Source organism: Lampetra fluviatilis, chromosome 2 (genome assembly GCF_964198595.1).
Source record: "Lampetra fluviatilis chromosome 2, kcLamFluv1.1, whole genome shotgun sequence".
Taxonomy (NCBI): domain Eukaryota; kingdom Metazoa; phylum Chordata; class Hyperoartia; order Petromyzontiformes; family Petromyzontidae; genus Lampetra; species Lampetra fluviatilis.
In genome coordinates, this window is record NC_136276.1 from 31,199,582 (window position 1) to 31,222,046 (window position 22,465).

At 59.6% G+C, this 22,465-nt stretch overlaps 1 protein-coding gene across 1 annotated transcript in view; it reads left to right on the top strand.

The window, feature by feature from the left end:
* The window catches only part of LOC144938634 (plectin-like), a 48,127-nt gene extending 26,002 nt beyond the window's left edge, over positions 1-22,125 (top strand). The window contains exons 13-32 of the mRNA XM_078866621.1: positions 137-265; positions 772-849; positions 2,108-2,266; positions 3,337-3,441; positions 4,422-4,517; positions 5,337-5,462; positions 5,983-6,129; positions 6,744-6,904; positions 8,179-8,296; positions 9,631-9,811; positions 10,871-11,067; positions 11,468-11,667; positions 13,091-13,229; positions 14,208-14,410; positions 14,831-15,002; positions 15,443-15,526; positions 16,404-16,511; positions 17,829-17,930; positions 18,427-19,704; positions 20,290-22,125. Of these exons, the coding sequence (XP_078722747.1) occupies positions 137-265; positions 772-849; positions 2,108-2,266; positions 3,337-3,441; positions 4,422-4,517; positions 5,337-5,462; positions 5,983-6,129; positions 6,744-6,904; positions 8,179-8,296; positions 9,631-9,811; positions 10,871-11,067; positions 11,468-11,667; positions 13,091-13,229; positions 14,208-14,410; positions 14,831-15,002; positions 15,443-15,526; positions 16,404-16,511; positions 17,829-17,930; positions 18,427-19,704; positions 20,290-22,068 (5,562 nt within the window). The 3' untranslated portion in view covers positions 22,069-22,125. The remainder of the gene's footprint in view (positions 1-136; positions 266-771; positions 850-2,107; positions 2,267-3,336; positions 3,442-4,421; positions 4,518-5,336; positions 5,463-5,982; positions 6,130-6,743; positions 6,905-8,178; positions 8,297-9,630; positions 9,812-10,870; positions 11,068-11,467; positions 11,668-13,090; positions 13,230-14,207; positions 14,411-14,830; positions 15,003-15,442; positions 15,527-16,403; positions 16,512-17,828; positions 17,931-18,426; positions 19,705-20,289) is intronic.
* The last annotated feature ends 340 nt before the right edge of the window (positions 22,126-22,465 follow it).

The window sequence follows — 22,465 nt, forward strand, 5'->3', positions numbered from 1 at the left end:
TGGTTGAAACCGTCGGACCAACCTTGGCCTCACGTCGACACGTGATTTGGAACCGTCCGACCAACGTTGCCCCGACGTTGGCCCAACGTCGGCCCTTGACATCCCCCGCCCCCCGCGCGTTCTCCGTGCCCGGCAGGCGGAGGTGGACGGGGCAGAGTGGGGCAGGGACGAGCCCGGCGTGACGATGGCCCTGGCCGGCGTCCAGGCGTTGGAGCGCCGCGTGCTGCTGCTGGGCACCGCCGTCGACGACGCCTCGCGGGCACGGGTACGGCGCTCGCCACTCGTCATCACCGTGGTCGTGATCGTGATGATCATCGTCATGCTCGTGGTCATCGTCATGATCACGAGCATGATCATCGTCATGATTATGAGGCTGATCATCGTCAGGATCATGATGCTGCTAAAGATTATGATGATGCTGCTTATGATTATGATGCTGCTGACGATGATCAACATGATGCTGCTGCTGATGATGATTATGATGTTGCTGCTGATTATGATGATGATGCTGCTTATGATGCTGCTGCTGCTGATGATCATCATGCTGCTGATGATGCTTATGATGCTGCTCTTGATGACAATAGTATTGCTGCTGATAATGGTGCAGATGCTCACGATCGTCATGCTGCTGATGATTATGATGATAATGCAGCTTCTTTTACCGCTGAAAATGCTATTGGTGCTGCTCGTGTTATTTTAGCTGTTGTTCCTGCTGCTGCTGCTCTTGCTGCTGCTGCTGTTGCTGATGATGATGATCCTCCTCTCCTGCAGGATGCCTTGCTTGTGGAACATCAAGCGGAATACGACAGACAGCTGCAGCTAGTTAACGTGGCCTACGCGAACCTCAAGGTGGGGCTGCACACGACGAGGCCGCGCTCGTTACACACCACAGAGCTCGCCACAGATGAACCACGGCACCTCGGCGAGCTCGTCAAGGAGCGTAAACGATCATCGCGACATCTCCGGTCATCCTCGCAGCAGCGGCTTTTGGCTCGCCGTCGGACGAAGATGGCCACCGGTTTCCGCCGCGTGTGCCGTACGTGCGGAGCGGCGGTGCGCTTTGGACCCGGCGAAAAAACCCGAGTTCTGTTTCCGCTCAGTGGCAACAGTAACAACAGCCAATATCTTCTTGGTTCTTTCGGTAAAGTCACGTAGAAGGGAAATAATGTCGGAAAGACAGCGTCTGACGCTGTCTGGAAAGACAGCGTCTGACGCTGTCTTCCCGACAGACCTGTTCTTCACCTGAGGACGGCTGCTTGCGTTGTGGCCGAAACGTCGTGCGAATTGTATTTTATTATGTTATATTTTTATTATCTTATTATTTCCCTTCTACGTGACTTTACCGAAAGAACCAAGAAGACGAATCCCTGCAGTCACGAAAGCTTTAAATCGAAATTTAACAGCCAACATATTCATATCTACAATAGACCGGGTCCTGGCACCTTAAGGTCGGCTCAGCCTTAAAAAAGAGCGCCTGCTGTGGGGAGACAAAGGTGGCCGGGCGAGGCTTGCTAACCACATTCACCACCACCACCACCCGGTGTGCCGTGCCGGCCTCCGCAGGTGCTCACCACACAGCGCTTGCCCCAACAGTCCTGTTGGACCTGGGGGAGTCAGTAACCTTTCGAAGAAGACAAAGAAGAGACATCTTTTTAGATTTTTTTTGTCTGTGACTTGTTTTAGTGCCGCATCACACGCAGATAAAGAGAGAGAGCGACGTGTACACAGACACAGCGGCATGTGACAAACTAATGCTGACTTAAATCAACGAAATATGCGATGGAATAAATGTGCGTCTATTTCGTATTTTTACACCCCTCCCCACACCCCCCTTTAGTTATTCTGTAACAAAACAATTTTGACTGTTGTACATTTTTTTGTCATCGAGACCCATTCCCTGCCATTTTTAATCAAAGATCTCGAAGTTTTAGGATAATTTTATCGTCTTCTTCTTAAAAACGGCAGCCAAAGAGCCGCCAGGGGGAAGCCAAAGGGCCACTGCATGCGGCTCCCGAGCCGCAGCTCTTGCCGACCTCTCTGCTCGAGGCTATACGGGGGACCTTTGCCTCTGTGCGGGACACGTGCTGTGTGTGTGTGTGTGCGCCAGCGCTCGTGGGAGGCGCGTGCGCTGCACCTGCGGGCGCTGCTCGTCCTGGCCGCGAGCGCCCGCGGGCCTCTTGAGTGGATGGCGCGCGCCGAGGCCGCGGAGCTCTCCCACGACTGGAGCCGCACGGATGGGTTGCCCGCCAAGGGCGACTCGCTGAGAGTACGTCTCTCTCGCTCGCACACCGCGCGCGCCGGCTCGCTCGCTCGCCCACCTGCTCACTCGCTCGCTCATCCGCTCACTCGCTCGCTCGCTCACCCGCTCACTCACTCGCTCGCTCACCCGCTCACTCGCTCGCTCACCCGCTCACCCGCTCGCTCACCCGCTCAATTGCTCGCTCACCCGCTCACCCGCTCGCTCATCCGCTCACTCGCTCACCCGCTCACTCGCTCACTCACTGGCTCACGCACACGCTCACTGACTCGCTCACTCACTCGCTCACTCGCTCGCTTGCTCACTCATTCACTCACTCACTCACTCACCACCACCCGCTCACTTGCCCACTCACCTGCTCAATCACCCACCAGTTTACCCGCTCGCCCACTCGCTCGCTCACCCACTTACTCACCCACCCACTTACCCGCTCGCTCACCTGCTCACTCACCTGCTCGATGAAGCTCCCTTCAACCCGCTCACCCCACGTCAGCGATCTGGCCGATGTTTGTTCTTCTAACCAAGCGTTGCATTTTCGTTGTGAGAACTTCTCAACTCACCGGCGAGTCGAGACGATTATAATCGCCGCGTTGAAGGGGCGCGCTCACGAGCAATTTGATTTGTTTGCCTGCGTCGGGTGGTGGAGGGTAACACGACAAAAAAAGAAAAAATTGGCCAGATCATGAAGCGGCCTGCCCCCTTAAATCGATTATTAATTGGGCCACGTATGTGTGTGTGCGTCTGTGCACCTGTGTGTGTGCACCTGTGTGTGTGTGTGCACCTGTGTGTGTGCACCTGTGTGTGTATGCACCTGTGTGTGTGTGTGCGTGTGTGTGCATGTGTGCACCTGTGTGTGTGTGCGTGTGTGTGTGCGTGTGTGCACCTGTGTGTGTGTGTGCGTGTGTGTGCGTGTGTGCACCTGTGTGTGTGCGTGCGTGCACCTGTGTGCGTGTGTGTGTGCACCTGTGTGTGTGTGCACCTGTGTGTGTGTGTGTGCACCTGTGTGTGTGCGTGCGTGCGTGCACCTGTGTGTGTGTGTGCGTGTATGTGTGCACCTGTGTGTGTGCGTGTGTGTGCAGGCTCTGCGTGCGGAGCTGTTGCACGTGGAGGAGGAGGTGGCAGGGATCTGCGAGTCTGGGCAAAGTCTCATCGAGTCGGGGCACCCAGCGCAGGATTCCATCACGGTACTTTCTCCCCTCCCTCCCCTCCCTTCCCTCCCCTCCCTCCCCTTCTCCCTCCCTTCCCCTCCCTCCCCTTCCTCCCCTTCATCCCCTCCCTCCCCCTCTCCGACCCCACCCCTCCCTCCCCTCCCTCCCCTTCCTCCCTTCCTCCCCTTCCTCCCTCCCCTTCCTTCCTCCCTCCCCCTCTCCCTCCCCTCTCTCCCCTCCCTCCCCTCCCTCCCCTCCCTCCCTCCCCTCCTCTCTCCTCCCCTCCTTCCCCCTCCCTCCCTCCCTCCCCTCGCCCTCCCTTCACGTTGTCGTCTCTGACAGCAAGACTCATCACCAAAATAGACAGACACAGAGAGACACAGATAGACACACAGACAGACACAGACACACACAGACACAGACAGACACAGACACACACAGACACACACAGACAGACACAGACAGACAGATACAGACAGACACATAGACAGACACAGACACACACAGACACAGACAGAGACCACCACCGCCACCACCACCGCCACACTCGGTCCGCACTCGGTGATGGTGGCGATGATGGTTATGTTCCGGACGCTGCTGCCGATGATGATAGGGGCGGTGATGATGATGACAAATGCGTTGCTGATGATTATTAGCATAGTTGTGGTGATGATGACGATGGTGGTGCTGGTGAAAATGACGACGATTGTGATTACAACGGGAATGACGGTGGTGATGATGATGATGATGACGTTAATGAATTTACAATGTTGATAATGAAATGGTGGTTATGATTGTGATGACGATAATAATGATTACATAAATGCTGATAACGACGATGGTGATTACGACGGTGACAAAGATGATGATGCCGATGACTATACATACAATGATGATGATGATGGCTATCATGATCACAACGATGACTTACAATCATGATGATGACAGTGATGACTACAATGATGACGGTTGTGGTGGTGGTGCTGGTGGTGGTGGTGGTTGCGGTGGACGTCCAGGCTATAACGGGGGAGCTGGAGGGACGTCTGCTCTGGATCCTCACGCTGGCCGGGTGTGCAGAGATGCACCTTCACGAAAACACGGCGCACTTGCAGGTGAGTCCAGCCGATACTTTGTCTAGACAAGTCAGTCTATTGTCTAGAGACCCCTTCAGTGACAAGTCAGTCTATTGTCTAGAGACCCCTTCAGAGACCAGTCAGTCTATTGTCTAGAGACCCCTTCAGAGACCAGTCAGTCTATTGTCTAGATACTCCCATCAGATACTGATCAGCCAGTCTGTAATTTAGCACTGTGTACCTTGGCTCGCCAGGAGAAGGCGGTAAAGCAAAGATATAGACTCCACCTGTTCCATCTGTATGGGATAGAGTGTTGTTCCCTCGCACGCGTGCATTTTATCCGGGTACTCCAGTTTCCTCCCACATGTAAACATTTATCAATTGGCCCATAACACCGCAATATATATAGAGGTCCTCAGAGCTTGGAGGTGGGGGGTGGGGAGCTGTGGTTGGATTTTGGTGCCGGCTCACTGTGTGGTTGCTGCCTTCCCGCTCATCTGCGGTTCCTCCTGCACTCGCCTCCGAGTCGCCCAGAGCTTCGCCAATCACTGCGACTTGATAAGAGCCTTGACCCCCTTGCACGCGCGGGTTAACTCTCCGGGTGCTCCGGTTTACTCCCTCGTGCATAAACAACGGGCAGTGTTTTATTTTCCCCCATAGAGGATCGCAGAGCTTGGGCAATTGTTGGTCGCGCCGGCTCCTCGCCACCGCGTGGCTGCTGCTGCTGCTGCCTTTCGCGTGCATCTGTTCTCTCTCTCTCCTCTCCCTCTCGAACTTCCGAGAGCGACCGCCCCGTGCGCCGTGAGTCGCGCGGTGGCGTTGCCCCGGCGTTGACGTCGCTCATCTCCGCCCTCGCAGTTCTTCGAGGGGGTGCGCGACGCGGAGGCGGAGATCGGGGAGGTGCGCCGGGGCCTGGCGACGCGCTGCTCCTGGGGCCGCGCGGCGGATCGCCGGCAGCTCGAGACGATCTTCGAAGAGATCCAGGTGAGGGCTCGCTGATTGCGCCCGGCATACCACGTCCAGTATACCCCCCCCCATCGCTACGGTTGTGGCCACGTGTCAGGTGCGCTACGGTGGCTAGGAGATGTTAACTACCTCGCGTGGTATACAGGCGGTCGTGGGTTCGATCCCGACCCTGACGCCTGTTGTGTATTTCTTTCTCTGTGGTCGTGTGAAATTTTATTGGGGTGCTCCGGTTTTGTCCTCCACATTTATAATCAACACGTGTTTAGAGTATATAGCTGCTATACATTTACACGTGATAAGCCACTTTCTTGAGCTATTATTTGTGGCCAGGTCACTTCTGAAAAAGATAGCTCAGTGGGCCTTACCTGGTCAAATAAAAAAAGAGTTGATAAAATAATTCTCCATCCTGCGATCAATCGGAAATACACAATCGAGTGAGGATGCAATCCCTGACCGTCACCTCTATCCCCTTCTCCCCCATCCCGCACCCTCCCCCTCCACCACCATCATGTCATCATCGTTGTCGTTACCGTCGCAGGAGGAGGAAGACACGGTGCTAGCTGATCTCCAGTCGCGGGCCCAGGCTCTGGTTGCCGCAGCTGCTGGCGTGGCGAACGTCGGGGCAGTGCCGGGCGTGCAGGCGGTACCGCTCCGGGTGCTGTGCGACTACCCCGCGGGCGGAGAGGTACGGACGGGGGCGCGATATCCGTTGTCGTCGTTGTTATCACAATTGTAATTAGTGACCCCGTGTGACCCCGTGTGCCCCCGTACCTCTCTCTTGCCATGCCAGCTGTTCCCAGCGTGTGTCCCTGTTCCAACACAATTACTGTAACTAAAACGGGAAAAAAAGCTGCAGGAAATGAATGAAGATTTGAACTAAGGAGTTTGTAAACTTGATCTCTGGTAAATGTCCCCGTGTGACCCCATGTGATCCCGTGTGACCCCGTGTGCTCCCGTCCAGCGGGGAGCGGTGGCGCAGTGGTTAGCGCGCTGCGCTACGAATCCGGCGACCTGGGTTCGCTTCCCGCTCACGGCCAACAGCCAGTGACGATTATCTGAACCTGGGTCTCCCCTGGCTCGACTCAGCCTCTTAAATGAGTACCCGGTGTGGTGTGTAAACATCACCGCTGGGGGATACAAAGGCGGCTGGCGCGCGGTGCCGGGCACTGATCCTCCTCGTGTGCCGCAGTGCCGGCCATCATCGGCGCTGCTCGCTAGCGGCGCTCGCCCCACGACGGTCTGTTCCAGGCTACCCGGGCGACCGTTGTCTCGTTCTGTTGTATCCCGCCCCGTCTACAGCCGTTGCTGGCGCAGGGCGCGTGCTGCTCGCTGCTGGGCCCCGCACCGCGCCCCGGCTGGTGCCGCGTGAGCGCAGCGGCGGCGGCGGCCCCCACGGAGGCCCCCGCCGTGTGCCTCCTCGCTGAGCCGCCAAACAACGATGCCCTCGAGGCCGCCTCCAGGTGCCGCGCTCGCTCGCTCAATTGCTCACCAGTCGATTCATTCCAACACTCATTCATTCATCTCCCCTCCAGGTGCCGCGCTCACTCGCTCAATCGCTCACCAGTCAATTCATTCCTCCACTCATTCATTCATGCCACTCCGAGGTGCCATGCTCGCTCAACTCACCAGTCAATTCATTAATTCATTCCCCCATTCATCCAGCTTCTACGTCAATCATTCATTAATTCGTTCAGGCGGCCTTCATGTGCCACACTTGCTTGATTGCTCAACATTCGAATCATCCACTCGCTCATTCCACGTGGTACGCATGAATGTGACACACGGGCTCGCTCCCACCGGCCGATTGAGTAGTTAGCTCACATGTTCACTCGTTCATCGACTCAAGTTTAGCACGCGAGTGTTTTGGAGCCGCTTGTAATCTACATAGAAGTGTCCGATGCTTGGCGGGAGCTTTAGAGAGGAAAGGTTCAGCACGCGGTACCAACCCGGATCCTTTACTCACTCACCGAGTGCTGGACGTGGGGAGTGTAGGCCTCAAAGATAAAGGATCCCTCGTATAGCCTTAACAGACTCTAGGAGCAAGTTCTGTGAGCGAGCACCTATGAAGGCCGGCACGGCACACGATGGGGGCCGGTGGCCAACACCACGGCCGACCGCTTTTGCTTCCTGAGTGGTGATGCTTGCACATTCCACCAGGTACTCGTTTGAGGCCGAGTCTACCTTAGGGGATTGCCCAGGATCCGGTTCAGATAATCGTCACTGGCCCCACCACCTCCGCCACCACCTCGGGTCGCCACCTCCGAGGCACAAACCGCCGGCAAAAAGTCACGGGAGCAAGAATGGAAGAGGGTAGAACTATGTGTATGTTGTTATTGGTAACTTAACGTCCTGGGGAGAAGTCCAGAATTCCCAGTACAGTGGCAACGTCCTCAATAAGAGGACGATCCTGGAAAAAAAGCAGGACAGGTGGCAACCCTCCAACCACTACTACCACCACTACTACTACTACCACTACCACCACAATCACTACAACCACTACCACTACTACCACTACCACCACAATCACTACAACCACTACCACCACTACCACTACAATCACCACTACTACCACCACTATTAATACAACCACTACCACCACTACCACTACAACTACCACTACCACCACTACAACCATCACCACCACCTAATCCTCCTGCTAACTGCGCTTGGCCTGATAGATTTGAGACGGCCTAACAGGACAGGCTTCTCCTGTGCATCTGTGTGGTGCCCTCAGGCTTCTGGAGCTGCTCAATGCCGTGTCGATCGAGCGCGGATCCACCGTGCAGGGCCTACTCGCCTGGCGGAGCCTGCTGGAGGTGGTAGAGGAGACCCGGGGCGTCACGGACGAAGAGGTTTGGTGACAATTATTTTTTCCGGTTTTCTACTTCTTGAGGATCATTAATCTCACGGGGGAAGGGGGGGGTGGGGGTGGTTTAATTTCATCCCAGAAAACATTTCCCTGCTCCAGCCCACCACGCCCAGTATAGCTCTCACACCACGGTCGTGGCCGCTAGTCACGTGCCACCTACCCCCGGTCCACACGTTCACTTGTTCGCTTACAACACTGGTGGGCAACCTGCTTCCCATGCAGGCCCTCGTGGTGGCCTGGTCCAAGTGCATCTAGGATGACGCGTGGGACCATGATGAGTGCACAAGCACGATGTCGAGCTTGCGGGCCCACCGGGTTGAATGAAGACCACTCACGTGGCCCACCGACTCGTCTGGGTTGACCATCGCTGGTTTTGTTGTCAAGGGCATGGCCGCGAGATCCACGCTCCTACGCCACCAGCGCTCCGACCTTGGGAAGAGTCGTTCAACACCGATTTGGCCCAGTCTGCGCGGCAAACCCGTAAATTGTTTGGTTGAGGGATTCGAGTGGACGCGCCGCTTGAATCGAGCAGTGTTGTTATTTTATGCATCGTAAGAGCTTTGGGAATATGACAATGGGAGGGAATTCCAAAGCAGAGCTATGCGATGGACAGAAGCAGAATGGGACGGGACGAAATTTTCCGGTCTGGTAGACCGAGTACTCAACATGGGCGGATGAATAGATGGGTGACGTTCACTGAGTAACAACGCTAGTAGTGATAGAAGAGTGATTAGGAGGCGACGGACCATCGGTTAGTGCTGGATCATCAATCAAGCGGACTGCTCTACGTTGGATTCTACCAAGTGCGGTGGCCGTACATGGCAGTGATGGTCAGTTTGGTAGGCAGGGTCCTCAACATGCGTGGACGAATCAATGGGGTGGTGGTGGTGGTTGAACACGGTGTGGTGGTGGTTGGACACCATGGTGTGGGGGTGGTGGTGGTTGGACACGGTGTGGTGGTGGTAGTGGTTGGACATGGTGTGGTGGTGGTTGGACACGGTGTGGTGGTGGTTGGACATGGTGTGGTGGTGGTTGGACAGGGTGTGTTGGTGGTTGGACACGGTGTGGTGGTGGTTGGACACAGTGTGGTAGTGGTAGTGGTTGGACACGGTGTGGTGGTGATGGTTGGACAGGGTGTGGTGGTGATTGGACACGGTGTGGTGGTGGTAGTGGTTGGACACGGTATGGTAGTGGTGGTTGGACACGGTGTGGTGGTGGTCGTGGTGGTTGGACACAGCGTGGCGGTTGAGACGGGGACGACGAGCAGTGTCTGGCTGTCGGTGGACGAGCGTTGTCCGTCTCCCCCGGCCCGTGCAGCTGCTGGCGCTGCAGGAGGAGGAGCTGAGCTCGGCGGTGGAGACGCTGGGGCAGCTGCTGGCGAGCTTCGACGCCGCGCAGAGCCACGGCAGCGCCCTGGGCTGGCGCGACTCCGCCGCCGGCGAGGCCGAGGCGGCAGCGGCGCGGTACCGTGCTGCCATACAGGAGCGGCGGCGAGCCGGTGAGGCACGAGCGAGCGAGACAAAGACAACAATGAACCATAATCAACAGCCACAAGTACACAAGACAAAGATCCCCCGTGTAGCCTTGAACAGACTGTCGGGGCAAGCGCTGTTCGCGAGCAGCACCTATGAAAGCCGCAATGGCACACGAGGGCGGTGGGTGGCCAGCAACCACGCCCGGCCACCTTTGTCTCCCCAGTTGCGATGTTTTACACACCGCCAGCAGGTACTCATTTGAGGCTGAGTTGACCGAGGGGAGGCCCAGGACCGGTTCAGATAATTCGTCGCTGGTGTTGGCTGTGAGCGGGAATCGAACCCGGGTCGCGGTGTTCCTATCGCAGCGTAGCGGTAACCCGCTCCACTACCGCTCCCCGAGTACACGGACACACTGGAACACTCACACACGTGTACACGTCAACGCGCATGAACATGTGCACGCACACGCAGGCACACACACACACGTGTACATGTATGCGTATAAAAGACAAAGATCTCCTGTATAGCCTTAACAGGCTGTTGGGGCAAGTGCTGTTAGCAAGCATCTATGAAGGCCGGCACAGCACATGAGAGCGTGAGTGGCCAGCCAGCACCACGCCCAACCGTTTTTGTCTCCCCAGTGCCAATGTTTGCACACCACACCAGGTACTCATTTGAATCGACCTATGGGAGGCCCAGCACCGGTGCACTGTGAGAGGGAATCGGACATGAACCGCCGTGTTCATCGCAAAGAGAGCTAACTGCTGCGCCTCCGCTCTCCATCACCACGATGGCGAGATATTTACTCCCTCGCCTGGTATACAGTGGATTTTTCTCCAGGTCCTCCACTTTTTCCCCACTTTTAGAATCAACGTGCGTTCAAGAGTATTTGGCTGCTGTAAAATTCCACACGATAAGCCACTTGGTTGCTCTATCATTCGTGGTCAGGTCGCTTGGAAAAAAGAGCGATACAGCTCAGTGGACCAGACCCGTTAAAAAAAAAAAACTTTGGTTTAGTTTTAGTTTGCTCGCACTCTGCTCGTTCACACTCTCACACACACGGTGTTCGCCTGCACCCACAGCCGCTTCTGCGGCCGCCGCCGCAGCCGCCGCCGCGGCCGCAGCGGCCCGGGAGAGCGAGCGGGCCGCCTCGCTGCTGCGCGAGATCTCGGCGCGGCTGGAGCGATGCCGCGAGACGATGGAGCGAGGGGTGGAGGCGGCGGTCGACGGGCCGCCCCGACTCCCCGACCACCTCCGAGCGCGGCTCGCGGAGCACAAGGTGACGCTCCCACTGGACACGCGGACGCACGGACACAGAGACGCACGGACACGACACACGGACACGACACACGGGGACATGCGGACACACGGACAGATGGACACATGGACACACACAAACGCAGATGCGTGGACACGACACACGGACACGGGGACATACGGACACACAGACAGATGGACATATACAAACGCAGACACGAGGACACGTGAACACATGGAGACACGTGGATACACGGAAACACGTGAACACGTGGGCACACAGACACGGGGACGCATGGACACACAAACGCAGACACGCGTGGACGTGAATCAACCTAGGCGAGGCCCAGGACTGCTTTCCACACACACACACACGCGTGCAAACAACCGGCACCTCCGCCGTGCTGTGCACGTGGGCCTAGGTGACAGAGGAGGAGCTTGCGAGCATCGGGGAGGAGCTGCCTGGCGTGGCCGTGGCCATCGAGGCGGCGGCGACGGCGGCGGCGGCTTCTCCTGCCGTGTCGCCGGGGCGCCGTGCGGACGCCGCGCTCGGCACGGAGCTCGGCCGCGTGCAGCGGGAGCACCAGCTGCTGATGCAGGCCTCGTCCCTCTACGGCAGCAGGTGCCTCCACGCCGCTGCACCACCGGCACCGGAAACCCCCGGGTTCGCGTTCGCGGTCATTACCCGGAGTGCCTCCTGAACCGCCGTGGAAACCCAGGGGGTCGGCAGCACAAAATAACGAGAAGAGCCGTTTTTATTATTTTTAATTTGGTAATTAAGAAAAATAAATCCATCATGATTTCAAGACTCGCAATGCACGTGGATACGAGACGGTAGTACTTAGTAAACAACGTCACGAAGCGGTCCTTAAAGAGCTGCATGCGGATCTGAGCCGCGGGTTACCGACCCCTGCCCATGGTAAACTGGGCCCCCTTGATCAGGAAGTTGGCAGCCCAAAATGACAAGCAGAGGCATTTTTTTCGAATTTCATAATCGCATGTAACCTAACAGAGACAAAGATTCTCCGTATAGCATTTAACAGACTGCTGGGGCAAGTGCTGTTAGCGAGCACCTACGAAGGCCGGCACGGTACACGAGGGGGTGGGTGGCCAGCACCACGCCCGGCAGCATTTGTCTCTCCAGTGGCGACGTTTACACATCGCACCAGGTACTCATTTGAGGCTGAGTCTGCCCAGGAAAAGTTCAGATTATTGTCAGTGGTGTTGGGCCGTGAGCGGGGAATGAACTCGGGTCGCAGGGTTTGTAGTACCGCAATGCATAACCACTGCTCCTCCACTCCCCAAACCACACGGACCGCCACCACCACCATACGGAATCTTGCCATGGGGCAAGGTGCCATCCTGGTGCCCCCTCTTGTGACGACGCGGCGTCAGCACCGCCCCACCAAACAATTGATCACCAGCAACCAGGTCTGCCACCAAAACTATGCCAGTAAACTGCGGCAAAGTCCAACACAGCAACAATACCAGGTGCCAGACCACGGTACAGATCAATGCCTGCCACCTGGACTGTACTGGGTCCAACCTGGACAGGTGGCAGCCCTATTCTTTGCTACAGTCCGCGAAAATGGCGTGCCCTCTGTTTGGGTGGCAGCAGGGATTAATTTGCACCGAGATGTGGTACCGGTATTGTTGCTGTGTTGAACTTTGCTGCTGTCCACTGCACGGTATTGATAACAGACCTACTCATCTTCTTGGTTCTTTCGGTAAAGTCACGTAGAAGGGAAGTAATAAATAATAAAAATAAAACATAACATATAAAACATAACATTTTATTACTTCCCTTCTACGTGACTTTACCGAAAGAACCAAGAAGATGAATCCCTGCAGTCACGAAAGCTTTAAATCGAAACAGACCTACTCTTGCCGACTGAGAAATCTCCCCGGCTTTGCTCCACAGTAGAACGGACGGCATCCACACGGCAACGGCTGTCCCAGCGCACAAAATTCTCCAGATTTTCTGCGACCCGCCCCCTTGTCGCCGCCCCACGCGCGCGCTTAACAACAATGGCGCTGTCACGCAGGCTGCGGTCCCTGGAGGTGTTGCTGAAGAACCTTGAGAACGCCGAGGAGGCCACCTCGAGCCTCGAGGGCAGGCTGGGCGAGGGAGGCTTCGCGCCGTGCGAGGCCGGGGCCCTGGAGGAGCTGCGGTCGCGTCTCGCGGTGAGCGGAAAAAAACGCGCGGCCAGACCCACCGCGGGCACCGTCGGGTCAATGCGCTGATGGGTGAAGGCCTTCCCCCCCGAGCCTCGGCCTCCTTTCATGGCCCTGCGACGTTTACCGGTCCATCCGGGCGCCTGCTCGCCGGCGAACCGCATCGCTCCATCAGCGCGGCGCTTCAAACGACGCGAAATTGACCGCAAGCAAAATTTGCGGCGGTGGATGTCGGAGCGGTTCCAGCTGAGTGTTCGCAGTAAGCACCCTGCATCGGGCTTACGAAGCGTAGTAACAATATGCGGACTTGCTGCTTTGCAATAGGTATGTATTTGGTGTTGTGCACATCTCAACACACCTGTTTCATCGCCAGAAAAGGGAGCAAAGCCTATTGAAACATTTTAAATCGTCTTGATACTGGCAAAAGGGACATTTCGGACGACTTTAGGTGGCCCGGTCTGTCTACACGGTGACATCGAGGAGACTTTCCGACCGCTTCCAACGCGAAAGATATTACTGCGGCATCATCGTTTGTGGAGATTGCTGCCAGCGAGGTGAATCACTGTGCCAAGACCGCACCGCTGTGATGCGGCCGGGCGGCTTGGCCGTTTTGCCGAAACTGCCCACAATCGGTTAATTCAGTGATTCAGCCTATCATGCATCCGTTGTGGGGGGGGGGGGGCAATAAAACAACTTCCACTTTGTGGGGGAAGTCAACAGCACCTCCCCCATCCTCCCCTTTCTCCCCCTCCCCAACCTCGCCTGCCATAGCGATGCTGAATTCCCACCACCGGCGCTGCAGGACTGCAAATGTGAAACGAGCGTCGATTCCGCGCTCATTCGAGCTGCAGGTCACTTCGGCTCGCACGGAGTTGACGGGCGCTGGCCGCTTTGTTGAACGCGGCCACCTCTCTCCGTGGCCTCCTACGGCCGCGTGCCCCCCTCCCCCTTTGCCCTCACCGCCCTCCGCGGGCCTCCCCCTTCCAGGACCTGCAGCGCGACGCCGCGCGTGGCGGCGCGGCGTTTCAGTCGCTCCGCTCCTCGCTGTCCGAGTCGGAGGCGGCGAGCGAGCGGCTGCTGGGGACGCTGGTGGGGCCCGGCGCCGGGGAGCCGGCGGCGCGGGCTTGCCGCGACGCCGTGGACAGGCTGCTGGGGCGCTGGGCCGACGCCACGCAGCGTCTGGCGGCACGGTGAGCGTCGCGACGCACCGCCGTCCGCTGGGCTCGCCCGCTCGTAGCGGACACGGACGGCGAAAGGTCACGCCGGTTTTTGTTGCACGCGGGAGGTGCGCGGGTTCGATCCCGAACGCTGGTGCCTGCTGCGCGTTTGGAGTTTGCGCGTCCCTCTCGGCGAAGTGACAGCTCGACTAAGTGGCTCATCACGTGGACGTTCTATGTCGGCCAAAGGAACGCGCGAACGTCGATTCTAAAAACGTGGAGAGGATAACACCGGAGGACCCGGAGGATAAATTCTACACGACCACGGGGGGGAGAGAGACAAGCAAATATACAGCAGGCGACCGGGTTATCATGGAGCCCATGACCGCCTGTATACCAGGCGAGGTAGTTAACATCTCGCCACCGTTGCGCCTCCGTTGGCTCCGCGAGCAGGCTGGGCGACGCGTTGGCGCTCGAAGGCGGCCTGCGCGCCTACTGGGACGGCCGCGACTGGCTCCGTGCGTTCCTGGCCGACGCCGGCGCCCGGCAGGACGCGCTGGATCTCCGTGGCGAGGATCGCGATGCAACGCGGGAGGGGGCGGTGAGCACGCTGCACGTGCAGAAGGTGAGGCGCCCGCTCTGCTTGGTTCTGGGCACGCGGGACAGAAGGAGGGGACAGTCTTCGCTGTGAGCGTGCCGATGGCCCCCAGTTCGCTGACTCTCGGGCAGCTTTCGCGGGCCGCAAGAGCGTGCCGGCGTCGCACTTCCAAATTTTTTGGCAAACTCGAGAAAATCCCACGTCGCCCCGGGCGACGTCGGAGTGCCGGGCCGACGGCTCCGAACCCCACGCCAACGTCGGCACGATCGTCGGGGGCATTCGACATCCTTGGCAGAGCAGCCGTGCCGGCCGTGTGCCGAGTCGCTTCTGTGCCGCACGGGGGGGGGGGGGGGGGGGGGGTGGGCGCACTCTTACGAATGTTTTTGTTTTGTTTGTCATCGTCGTTGTCGACGTCACGTGGGGCTGTCGTCACGTGGGGCTGTCGTCACGTGGGGCTGTCGTCACAGACGCTGCTGGTGGAGCTGGAGGAGAATGAGCACAAGCTGAGCGAATGCGGGGAGCGGGCCAAGCAGTGCACCGCTCACATGAAGGTAGGCAGGCAATGTCTGGCCGAGAAGTTGGTCGGTATGGAGGGTGGGGGGGGAAGGGGGGTGGGGGTGCCGGTGGGGGGAGGGGGGTGCGTGGCCGCTTCAGAGATTGCTCGCCACTGATGTTCGCCATGGAGGGGCACAGAACTCAGGTTGCCCGTAGTGATAGGGGTATTGAGAGGGGTAGGGGTAGTGATAGGTGCAGTGGTAGGGGTCGTGATAGGGGTAGTTATAGGGGTTACGGTCGTGATAGGGGTAGTGATAAAATAGCGATAGGGATATTGATAGTAATATGGGTTGGGGTAGTGATAGGTATTGGTGTAGTGATAGGGGTTGGGGTAGTGGTAGTAATAGGGGTAGTGGTAGGGGTTGGGGTAGTGACAGGGGTTGGGGAAGTGGTAGGGGTTGGGGTAGTGGTAGGGGTTGGGGTAGTGGTAGGGGTTGGGGTAGTAACAGGGGTTGGGGTAGTGGTAGGGGTTGGGGTAGTAACAGGGGTTGGGGTAGTGGTAGGGGTTGGGGTAGTGACAGGGGTTGGGGTAGTGACAGGGGTTAGGGTAGCGATAGGGGTTGGGGTAGTGGTAGGGGTTGGGGTAGTGACAGGTGTTGGGGTAGTGGTAGGGGTTGGGGTTGTGGTAGGCTTGATCATAGCTGAGTGGCGGGGGCAGGGAGTAGCAGTGTGATGATGGGAGAGCGGAGACTAGTCATTTGGCGAAACGTCTCGGTGCAGCGGCACAGTCCGGGAAAACGGGCCCTCGTGACGCGGCGACTGCCTTGTCCGGTGGGCACGCGGATGACATTGCGCAATATGGGGCGTGCGCGCGCGCCTGTGTGTGTGCGTGTGTGTGCACCTGTGTGTGTGTGCGTGTGGCCATGCCGGCAGGCCTACGACGTCGCGGTGAAGAGCTACCGGACTGCGGTCGAGGTCCGCGTTGGTGCTCCAGCCAAGGGGCAGGACATGGCTTCGTCGGCCGACGTCCTCACGGCAGAGGTGACGCAGTTAAACTACAAGCGCTGAACATTTTGTTGTTATTTGAGAGAGGTGATGCCCACCGAGACCCGGCCACAAATCATAGACTCAACGAAGTGGCTTATCATCACGTGGGAATTTATAGCAGCCAAATACTCCAAACGTGTGATGTTGATTCTGAATGTGGAGGGGAAAACCGGAGGACCAGGGTAAAAATCCACGTGACCACGGGGAGAGAGAGACACGCAGACTCCAGATATACAGTCGCCAGGCTCGGGATCGATCCCACGACCTCCTGTATACCAGGCGAGGTAGTTGACATCTCACCACCGTGGCGCGCAGTTGAACACGTGCCGTCATGGTGCATCGTGGGGAATAGCTCGGTAGACGTGGGGTCCTTTCCCTATCCGCTGCTGGATGAAGTACTCCTCCCGCCAACACCGTCATCATCATCACCATTCATTATCACCACCCTCACCATCGTAATATCCACCACCACCATGATCACCATCATCATCATGATCATCACTGCCCTGTGCCCTTCACTCGTTGATGCCTGCACCCGTGTTGTCTCATCCACCACACGGTGTTCAACCACCACCAATACCACCACCACCACCACACTGCAGGTCACAACAACAATACAAAGACAAAGATCCCCCGTTTTGCTATAACAGACTGTTGGGGCAAGTGCTTTTAGCAAGCACCTCTGAAGGCAGCCACGACAACACAAGGGAGTGGGTGGCCAACACCACGCCCGGCCGGCTTTGTCCCTCGAGAGGCGATGCTTACACACCGCCACTAGTTACACATTTGAGGCTGAGTTGACCTAGGGGAGGAGGCCCAGGACCGGTTCAGATAATCGTCACTGGTGTTGGCTGCAAGCAGGAAGCACCGGGTTCGTTGTGCAGCGCGTGAACCGCTCCCCACAACATACACACTCACACTCGCTCACACACCCACGTACCCACCCACACGCCCACATGCACTAACTCACCCACTGAATCACCCATCCACTCACCCAACCACTCACCACACTGCAGGTCACCTCACTCCTCGTTTTGCTTCTTCCCTCGCACTGCTCCACTTGGGAATTCCATCCTCCCATCATCATCATCATCGTCGTCGTCTCTTTCCCCCGAGCCTTGAAAATCATAAAAATAACAATCACGTGCGATTCGATAAACGTATTCCACTCTATATTTATTGCAACTTTTAAACTGGTGCTGTTTGTTGCTGGCCGCTTGAAGTTGGGGGCCTCTGGGCCCTGCGCAGAGAGAAAAAAACTCGAGACGAACCGACCAGCATCACACCGACTCGTCACGTTGCCACCAACAGGTGCAGGAGTTGAACTCGGGCTACGCGGGGCTGATGGGCCGAGCTCGTTCCAACCTGGAGGCCCTGGAGAGCCACCTGCTTCACCTGGAGACCTGCGAGAAGGTGTGAACCATCACCACCACCGCCATTATCACCACCATCATCACCGCCATCACCACTGCCATCATCACCACCATCACCACTGCCATCATCACCGCCATTACCACCGCCATCATCACCACCATCACCACCGCCATCTCCACCGACATCATCACCGCCATCACCACCGCCATCAGCACCATCGCCACTATTGTCACCAACACCTTTACCACGATTGTCACTGCCATCATCGCCACCACCACCATCACCATCCTCAACACCACCAACATCATCATCGTCACCACCATCACCACCATCATTGTAAGCACCATCAACATTCTCACAATCATAGTGTTGTCAATGCCACCATCACAAAACCCATCGACACCACCATCATCATCATCGTCACCACTGACGCCAACCATCATAACCACCACCGTCAACCACCGCCGCCACCACAACCATCAACGTTGTCACCACCGCCACCGTCCCCACACGGCCGCGCGTTGTTCCCGCGCAGGACTCTGCGAGCGTCTCGCTGGCCAATGGCGATGCGGATGACCCTGACCGCCTCCGCAAGGAGGAGATCTCGTTCCGGGGCCTGCGCGGCGGCGCCGTGACGCTGTGGCAGCTGGAGCGCGCCGGCGCCGTGGACCCCGACACATCGCTGCGGCTCGCCCGTGGCTCCCTTTCTATCGAGGATGTCTCCGGCGCCTTCGAGCGCTATCTGGACGGGCGCCGCAGCGTCGCCGGACTGCTCGTGGAGGCCACGGGCCAGAAGGTGTCCCCGTACGAGGCCTTCCGCCGCGGCCTGCTCAAGCCCGCCGCTGCCCTGGAGCTGCTCGAGGCCCAGGCTGCGACGGGCCTCCTCGTCGACCCGGCCGACGGCGGCGGCTTCACCGTGGAGGAGGCCGTGAGCCGCGGCCTGGTCGGCCGGGAGTTCGAGCGGCAGCTGCTGGAGGCTGAACGGGCCGTCACGGGATACGTCGACCCGGCCACCGAGGCCAAGGCGTCGCTCTTCCTGGCGATGCAGCGGGGGCTGATCCCGCGCGAGCAGGCCCTGCGTCTGCTCGAGGCCCAGCTGGCCACGGGCGGCATCGTCGACCCGTGGGCGGGCCACCGGCTGCCCGTGGAGGCGGCCTACGAGCGAGGCCTCGTCGACGAGGAGACGGTCGGGCTGCTGTCGGACGCGAGCGGCGATGCCGGTTCGGGCGGCTTCTCGGACCCTGGCACGGAGGAGCGGCTGCCGTACCGGCGGCTCGTGGAGCGCTGCGTCGCCGACCCGGACACGGGCCTGCGCGTGCTGCCGTTGCACAAGAGGGGCGGCAAGATCGCGCAGGACATGGTCATCAGCAAGATCGAGGAGGTGGAGAGGATGAGCGCGGAGCAGGCGCTGTGCAGCGCGGCGGCGCCTCTCATCTCCGAGTCGACGCTCACGACCAGCGAGACTCGCTACGTCAAGGTCGAGACGGAGCTGTCCGACCTGCTCAAGGCCACGCCGCTGTCGGTGGGCGGCAGGGCGACGTCGCTCAAGGAGGTCTTCGAGAGCGAAGCGGTGGACGAGGAGACCAAGCGGCGGCTCATGGAGGAGTTCAAGGCCGGCAGGATCACCCTGGAGGAGCTGGCGGCGTTGATGGCGGAGGCGGCAGAGGGGCGCGGGCGACATGGCGACGCGGGGAGGGAGCTCAAGTTCAGCGGCCTGCGACGGGAGCTGTCGCTCGACGAGCTCGCCAAGAGCGGCATCATCGACGGCAAGACGGCCAGCCAGCTTCTGGATGGGTCGCGCAGCGTCGAGGAGGTATGGCGCAGTGATGGCACCTGCGAATCTTTACCTGGAGCCGGCGAGAGAGAGAGGGCGAGTGAGGGAGAGAGAGTGAGAGGGAGAGAGAAAGTGAGGGAGAGAGGGCGAGAGAGAGAGCGAGAGTGAGGGAGAAAGGGCGAGAGAGAGAGGGCGAGAGAAAGAGAGAGCTCGTGAACGATAGTCGAAGCGTCGGGCTACAAGGGGAAGCTGGCAAATGCACTATGATATGGTCACTATGACATCCAAGGGGAAGGAATGGCAGGAGCCTATAGAAGGACGTTGGGCTCGGGATGAATCCGAGCAGAGCACGTGATGCTTGCGAGCGTGTGTTTGGGGAGGGTTTGGCGGTGGTGGCTTTGTCACGTGACGTAACAATCCATCTGTCTCTTGCGCACGATCCGATCTCACCGCTCCATCTCATTGGCCGGACGTTGCACGTTAACCCCCCCACCCTGCCTCACTCCCCTTCGGCTCGCTCGGCACGGTGCTCCGCCGTTGTAAACCTCGATCACCCGGCACGAACTCCTTCACTGCAGGTTCCCAACCACCCTCATCCCCCCCCCCCCTCCTCCCCTCCACCAGGTGAGCAACTCCATCAGCTCGTACCTGACGGGCACGGGCTGCGTGGCCGGCATCTTCTTGGAGTCGACGGGCGAGACGCTCTCCGTGTACGCGGCGATGCGCCGCGGCCTCGTTCGGCCCGGCACGGCCCTCGAGCTGCTGGAGGCGCAGGCGGCCACGGGCTTCGTCGTGGACCCCGTGCTCAACGCCAAGCTCACCGTGGACGAGGCGGTTGCCGCCGGCCTCGTCGGCGACGAGTTCCACGACAAGCTGCTGTCGGCCGAGCGGGCCGTCACCGGCTACCTGGACCCGTACACCGACCGGTCGATCTCGCTCTTCCAGGCGATGAAGAGGAACCTGGTGGTGCGCGACCACGGCGTGCGACTGCTGGAGGCGCAGATCGCCACCGGCGGCGTCATCGACCCGCAGGCGAGCCACCGGCTGCCCCTGGAGGCGGCCTACGAGCGAGGCCTCATCGACGAGAAGACCAACGCCGTGCTGCTCGACCCGCTGCAGGTCACCAAGGGCTTCTTCGACCCCAACACGGAGGAGAACCTGACCTACGCCGCGCTGCTGGCGCGCTGCTCGCCGGACGCGCGCACGGGCCTCGCGCTGCTCGCGCTGCACGAACGGAGGGCGCCGCGCCAGCGCAAGATGTCGTCGACGTCGAGCGTGCGCCAGCGCCGCGTGCTGGTCGTCGACCCGGACACGGGCAAGCGCGTGACGGTGTACGAGGCGTTCTCGCGCGGAGTCATCGACCGGGCCATGTACCTCAAGTTCTCCAAGCAGGAGTGCGAGTGGGAGGAGATCAACGTGACGGCGGACGACGACGGGGGCGCAACCTCCTCCACGCTGGTGGACAAGCGCTCAGGCCGGCGCTTCTGCCTGGACGACGCCCTGGCCGCCGGCGTCATCGACGACACGGTCCTCCAGCGCTATCGCTCGGGCGAAATGTCCATCTTCGAGCTGGGGGACCGGCTCAGCACCAGCGGGCTCGCCGCCGGCGAAGGCGCCGTGTCGCCCAACCAGCCGCTGTCGCCGGCCCTCGACAACGACGACGCCGCCGGCGCCGACCCGGCGCGGAGCGACCCCACGGAGGAGACGGCGCCCATCGCCGGCGTCCTCGATGGGAACACCGGCGAGGTGCTCTCCGTTGGCGAGGCCGCGCGGCGCCGGCTGCTCGACGGCGCCACGGCACTCGCGCTGCTCGAGGCGCAGGCCTGCACGGGCGGCGTCCTGGACCCGGCCACGGGGGAGCGCCACTCAGTCGCGCGGGCCGCCGCGCTCGGCCTCGTCGAGAAGTTCACGGCGGAGAAGCTGTCGCTGGCCGAGAAGGCGTTCGCTGGCTTCGAGGAGCCCGGCACGGGGCGGCTCGTCTCGACGGCGCTCGCCATGCGCCGCGGCTGGCTCTTCCCCGAGGTGGCGCAGCGACTGCTCGAGGCGCAGTACCTGACGGGCGGGCTGGTGCAGCCCGGGGCTGGCGGGCGGGCGAGCGTGACGGAGGCGCTGGCGAGCGGCGAGCTGGACGACGCGGCGGCGCGGAGGCTGCGCGACGCCGGCGCCCACGCGCGCGGGCTCCTCTGCCCCAAGACGCGGGCGCGCGTCACCTACGCGGAGGCGCTGGCGCGGGCCGTGCGCGACCCGACCACCGGCCTGCGCTTGCTGGAGGCGGCCGGGCAGGGAGCCAGGGCCGGCCTGGTCACCGGCGGCGTCACTGTCCGGAGCGCCGTCACCTCCTCCTCCTCTTCCTTTCAGTCGTTCAGTCGCTCGTCGCAGCCGGTGGCGAGCGGGCGCAGATAGAGCCGGCGCCCGCTTGGCGCGTTAAGAGGGAGTCGCGGCTCGGGTCGCAGTTCACGTAGTCGCTTAAAATTGTGGGGGGGGGAGGGGGGGGGGAAGTTCGACGGCGGATGAGAGCCCGGTTGTGAATTGTGACTCTCGACGCCGCGGAGGCGTTATACATGTGTGCATCGGGGCTAGTTGGGGTGAGCCAGATCAGCGGGCTTTGTACCAGCCGTGTCAGACGGCGCGCTCAGACGGCGCCGGTGAGATTCCGGTTTGCGAGTCTGGGTTCTTTTTCCGGCCGCCCGCAAGTTAAACCGCCCTCGTGTCCGACGCTCCTCAGCCAGGCCGGCAATGGCAGAGCAAAGCCTTTCGCGTTAGATTTGGGTTATCGATCTCAGACGTGTTCCGGGTTGGG